This window comes from Acanthisitta chloris, unplaced genomic scaffold, assembly GCF_000695815.1.
Source record: "Acanthisitta chloris isolate BGI_N310 unplaced genomic scaffold, ASM69581v1 scaffold5685, whole genome shotgun sequence".
Lineage (NCBI taxonomy): Eukaryota > Metazoa > Chordata > Aves > Passeriformes > Acanthisittidae > Acanthisitta > Acanthisitta chloris.
Window position 1 is genome coordinate 68,649 of NW_008674274.1, and position 6,171 is coordinate 74,819.

The following is a 6,171-nucleotide window of genomic DNA, read 5'->3' on the forward strand; positions in this document are numbered from 1 at the left end:
CAGCTGCTTACCTCTCACTGTTTAATTCTATGGGTGCAGAGATTTGTCCCACTTGCTAGTCTTTGGATTGAGGAATCTTACAGGTTTTGCAAGAGCATAACTTTGCTCAAAACCCAGGAATATAATCTGTACTTTGTTCCTTTCCATCCAGTCCATGGTGCTGCTCCTTCACAGCCAGAGACAGTACATCTTTGAGTTTGACAAGAATGACCGGTTGTCATCAGTGACCATGCCCAACGTTGCCCGTCAGACTTTAGAGACCATTCGGTCCATTGGTTACTACAGGAACATTTATCGGCCACCAGAAGGCAACGCTTCAGTAATTCAGGATTTCACAGAGGACGAGCAGCTCCTCCACACTTTGTACTTGGGTACGGGGAGACGTGTCATCTACAAGTATGGAAAGTTGTCCAAGTTGGCCGAGATGCTCTACGACACCACAAAGATCAGTTTCACTTATGATGAAACTGCTGGCATGCTGAAGACCATAAACTTGCAGAATGAAGGGTTCACCTGTACTATCAGGTACAGACAGATAGGACCCCTCATTGATCGACAGATTTTCCGCTTCACTGAGGAAGGCATGGTGAATGCACGCTTTGACTATAATTATGACAACAGCTTTCGGGTGACCAGCATGCAAGCAGTCATCAACGAGACACCTTTACCTATTGATCTCTACAGGTATGATGATGTATCAGGCAAAACTGAGCAATTTGGTAAATTTGGAGTCATTTACTATGATATCAACCAGATTATCACCACTGCTGTCATGACTCACACTAAACATTTTGATGCCTATGGCAGGATGAAGGAGGTCCAGTATGAGATATTCCGGTCTCTCATGTACTGGATGACTGTGCAGTATGACAACATGGGGAGAGTGGTTAAGAAAGAGCTGAAGGTTGGCCCTTATGCGAACACAACTAGGTACTCATATGAGTATGATGCTGATGGCCAGTTGCAGACAGTGTCTATCAATGACAAACCACTCTGGCGTTACAGCTATGACCTAAATGGAAACCTGCATTTGTTGAGTCCAGGGAATAGTGCCCGCCTTACACCACTCAGGTATGACCTCAGGGATAGGATTACTAGACTGGGGGATGTGCAGTACAAAATGGATGAAGATGGCTTCCTGAAGCAAAGGGGCAATGACATTTTTGAGTACAGTTCAGCTGGCCTGCTCATCAAAGCATACAATAAAGCTAGTGGGTGGAGTGTGAAGTACCGCTATGATGGCCTGGGAAGGAGAGTCTCCAGCAAAACTAGCCATGGCCATCACTTGCAGTTCTTCTATGCAGATCTGACCAACCCAACCAAGGTCACCCATTTATACAACCACTCGAGCTCTGAGATCACCTCGCTCTACTATGACCTGCAAGGCCACCTCTTTGCAATGGAGCTCAGCAGTGGTGATGAATTCTACATAGCCTGCGATAACATTGGCACTCCTTTGGCTGTCTTCAGTGGGACTGGCTTAATGATCAAGCAGATACTGTACACAGCATATGGGGAGATCTATATGGACACTAATCCCAACTTCCAGATCATTATTGGCTACCATGGAGGACTGTATGACCCCCTTACCAAGCTTATCCACATGGGACGGAGAGATTATGATGTGCTAGCGGGTCGGTGGACAAGTCCAGACCATGATATGTGGAAGCATCTGAGTAGCAATAACATAATGCCTTTCAACCTGTATATGTTCAAAAACAACAACCCCATTAGCAACTCTCAAGATATCAAATGCTACATGACAGGTAAGACATTTAAATTAATTAACATTTTCACAAGCTTGCCATCAGTGAATAGGTGTCATAGTTTAACCCCAGATGGAACTATGCTCTACACAGCTGCTCAGTCAGGTGGGATAGGGGAGAGAATTGAAAAAGTGAGAAAACTGTGGATTGAGATAAAGGCAGTTTAATAGGGAAAAGAAAAGCCATGCATGCAAACAGAGCAAAACAAGGTATTCATTCACCACTTCCCATGGGCAGGCAAGGTGTTCAGCTATCCCCAGGAAAGCAGGGATCCATCACACATGACGGTGACCTGAGAAGACAAATACTGTCACTCTAAATGTCCTCCCATTCCTCTTTCTTCCACCACCTTTATATGCTGAGCATGATGCTATCTGGTGTCGAACAACCCTGGAATCAGTTGGGCTGTGTCCCCTCCCAACGCCTTGTCCCCCCCCAGCCTCCTCACTGGTGGGGTGGTGAGAAGCAGAAAAGGCCTTGGCTCTGTGTGAGCACTGCTTAGCAATAATGAAACCATCCCTGTGTTATAAACACTGTTTCCGGCACAAATCCAAAACACTGCCCCATACCAGCTACTGTAAAGAAATTTAGCCTAGGCAAAACCAGTACAATCATTATCTCCTCTCTCAGTGTCCTGATCACCATGAGGTTTTCCGGTCTTTAATATAACGGACACAAGTTCTCCTTTGCCAGTTTGACCCCTTTGTCCAGGGCATGTTTAAAATTCATTAGCACAGATGGAGATTGTAATTCCCAAACCTGTTTCCTTTTCTTTTCTTTGTTATTTGTTCTTTTTATTTTGTTTCCAGTTTTTGTCCCCTCAGATATCCCAAGTTTCGCTACCAGTTAATGTCCTGATAACCTTTCTCTTTGTAGAGGGGCAGCTCTGTTTACACAGTTTTGCCTAGAGACTTATTTGCAACTAAACAAATGACATACAGATTTGTTTTAGTAGAATGGCAAAGTGACTTAAGCCTTTCATTACAGTCAGCTGTTTCAGAGCAGCTACATGACTACTACACTACTAACTATGTAGTTCAAAGGTAATCTGCCCCACAGAATTAAGCCTCTACATGTCAATAAAAGCAGGTGCAGAATTACAGGCTAGATTTTGAGGCACACCTACCCCACAGTTCGACGTAACCTCTGAACCTCCAACACAACTTTCCCATATGTAACAATGTTTGCATTCCTGTGGATTATGAGATAGGTTTAATAGCAAGTAACTGTTACAAAATATAAATCCTGGGTTGTTATTTTCTGCTTGTTTTTCTAGCCATTAGAATTCATGCTTTAAGGTTCTTCTGTAATAATCACAAGGATTAGATTGGGGGGGAGGGGTAATGAAAAGCTGTTTTCTCAAGAGCTGAGAAGATGATGCCATGAGGGAAGTAAAATATGACAAAAGATGCAGGCTAAGATGCTGTGTGTTGGCCTCTGATAATTAAGGCTGTCAGGAAATACCTCAAGATAACTTTTCCTATCAGAAAATGCTCATTTTTCAAAAGTGAATTTGTTTATGGGAGAGGGTTGAGCTTGAGAGATTTCTCGGCAGAAATGTTGTATACAGCTCTCAAAATTGTCTAAATGACAAATTCAATAACAGCCTAAAAGAAAAATTCCTTTTGGGTTTTCACCCCTCTCAAGTTAAGCGTAAACTAATGATTGAAAACTGGAAAAGAAAAATTAAAGAGTCAAAACCAAAATGAAAGTTAATTCAAAATTGTTGTCTTGAACTTAACTAGTTTTTTAACTGTTGCTTTGTGACATGTTAACAGATTTTTGTTTTCCTGCTCAAGTTAAGACAGGACAAAATTTCTAGTCCTGTCTTATACCAGGTGTATAACTTCCTATGCAGCTCTGACAATGAAATCAAGATGTCCAAATCTGATACTCTTAATATTTTATATGCACCAAATAACTTTTTCTGTGGTCTTTTAAGTTCTTCTTTTAGTTTTTCAAGAAGACAGAGCCCAAATACATTCTCTAAGTTTCTTCTCTCCCAGTGCATGGAAGAAGTCTGTGCTATGGGATGACCCAAGGCTGCTGCCCTGGCATTTCTTTCTGCTCAAGCTTTCAGGCACCTTGTGTGCAGTACCCATGATGAGAGTGCCCTTGTCATCACAATCAAATCTGCTTAGATTTGGGCACAAGGAACCACTTTCTGTTCCTCCATCCCCACCCTGGGACCTGCTGTCCTTAGGGGAGCTCTGTGCCCAAGACGTGGGTGACGTTGGTCCACAATGATGAGGACTCTGATCTCGTGGATACAAATTGGAGGCATGCAGAGGGGAGAGCAGGAGAAGCAGGTATTTGTGTTTGGAGAGGCCCATTGTTAAACATGAATATTTTAGTGATTGTACACTTCATAGCACAGAGCTTTGCTGCCAGCTTCAGCAATCCTGATGGATTGAACTGACATTTCCATTACATGTGTCTGCATTAAGCACTCTTTTTCTTTGCCCTCAAATGAATTTACTCTGAAATGTGTTGGCAGGGTTACTGTAGCTGAAAAAAAACCTCTGTGATGTGAAATGTACTTTTCTGTCAGAAAAATTGTCACTGCCTCCTGGCAAATTAGTATTTTCCCCTCTGTTTTCTCAGCTCCACACCTTCCTCCCATGGTTTTGGGGTTTTGGTTTTTTTAGTTCTGGGTATTCCAACACCTCTTCCCAAAAAGAACAAAATCCTGTTTGCAAATGTTTTGAAAGTCAGCTTTCTGAGAAGTATCACAAAACACCCTCTCTTGGATATTTCCAGACATGTTACATATTTTTCAGCAGTTCAGCATCCATGGTCTGTATTCTTTTTAACATTTGTGAAGTGTTTGGGAAATTATTCCTGCACCAGTACTGACCTTCACTGTTTTGCTTTCTTCTCCTGACCACCTGGTCCACAATATGTACATCAAAGGTCTTCTTTTGAGATGAGAAGGATTTGGAAACAAGCTGGCTTAGTGCTAAGCAACAAAATAATCAAATGAGCCTTTTCATTTCCTTCCTTCCCCCCAACCTCTCCGTTTCAAAGACACTCCAAAAACAATCTGTACATTGAGTGAACAGAAGTGTTTTTATTACAGAAATCCTCCCCCTTCCACATGGATTGTCACAAGGGCTTTTTGGACATCTGCCCAATCGCAACATTTTGGCCTGTAAGAAAACAAGCAACAGATAGTGTGTTTGTTTGGCTCCTGATTCTCCAGTCATCTGGAAGTGCCTTATTTGCCACTTGCATCCGTAATTTCTTTTCCAACCAGCTCTTCAAAACATGCATTTAGTCTCATGGGAATAGAAAAAAAAATATTCAGAGATGCATATTTGATTATTTAAATTGATTCCTTCTTCAGATTGTTTCAACAACATTTATTCAGTTTAGCAAAATGAAAATCAAGCCCCTTGCACTTCCAGCTTGAAGCAGAGTGATCACCAACACAATCCCAGTTACATCCAAACACGTCAGGCTCTTGGGACCTGATATTAGTTAAACTTTACCTTCATACCTTTCTTCTTCTTGCAATTGCTATTTGTGTTCCTAATGCACACCATATTGCTCAGGGACTATAGCAGGTGTGTCCTCTGGAGTTCAGTGAAGGCAAACAAGGTGAGATCATCAAATGCTCTGAAGTTAAGGGGGGAAGTGATGCTGATCCTGAGCAGATCTGGGAGTTATCCAGTCTCATCATTACTTCCTCCAGCAGATTAATTTTCAGCTGCTATTCCTAATAGCTGTGCAATCAAAAATCAAGACTTTGTAATCTACTGGCAAGTAAATGCAGGAATGATATCCCAAATGGCTGTGTTTTCCATCATGTCCCCTTTAGTACCAGTGGTCCCCTTTTTGCATAGGACAATAATTTATCACTTGTAGCCAGCAGTTTTCTCACCAGCCATGGACCTTTTCTGAGTGAGTGAACAGAACTGTTCACTTGTGAAAAGTATCCAAGCAAAGTAGTCTTTTATCTGCTTGCTTATTTTTGCTATAATGTACCTTACAGATAGTATGAATGCTGACTGTAAATGTCACTATAAAAGATGGCATGTGACTTTACACTGGTTTAATACTCAAATTACAACTTCTTATGAAAAATGCCAGGAAGCTCAGGACTGAGGTGGAAATGCCATGGAAAAAGCAGAGGATATGTCCAGAGCATCTTTCATGAGCACCTTCTAAATGCTTGTGCTGTCCATCCCGGATGTCCTGGTATTCTGGCTCACATAGCTCTAAATTTAATCTTCAGCCTGCAAGCCCTTTGAGAGTCCTCAGGAGAAATATTGTGTCTGAGATGTTCAGAGCTGACTGTAGGACTGGATAACACTTCCAATTCAGCTGGAGCATCTCAGCATCCCTGAGTGTATTGCTGTTCCTGCACTTCTACGTACCTTCAAGCAGTGCCTGGTTCCTGCTG

General features: G+C 42.1%; 1 protein-coding gene across 1 annotated transcript in view; it reads left to right on the forward strand.

Annotated features, from left to right (window-relative positions):
* TENM4 (teneurin transmembrane protein 4) overlaps positions 1-6,171 on the forward strand; it is a gene marked incomplete at both ends in the record, with an annotated part of 73,977 nt that overhangs the window by 67,375 nt on the left and 431 nt on the right. Inside the window, one exon of the mRNA XM_009075277.1 lies at positions 152-1,766. Coding sequence (XP_009073525.1) covers positions 152-1,766 — 1,615 coding nt within the window. The remainder of the gene's footprint in view (positions 1-151; positions 1,767-6,171) is intronic.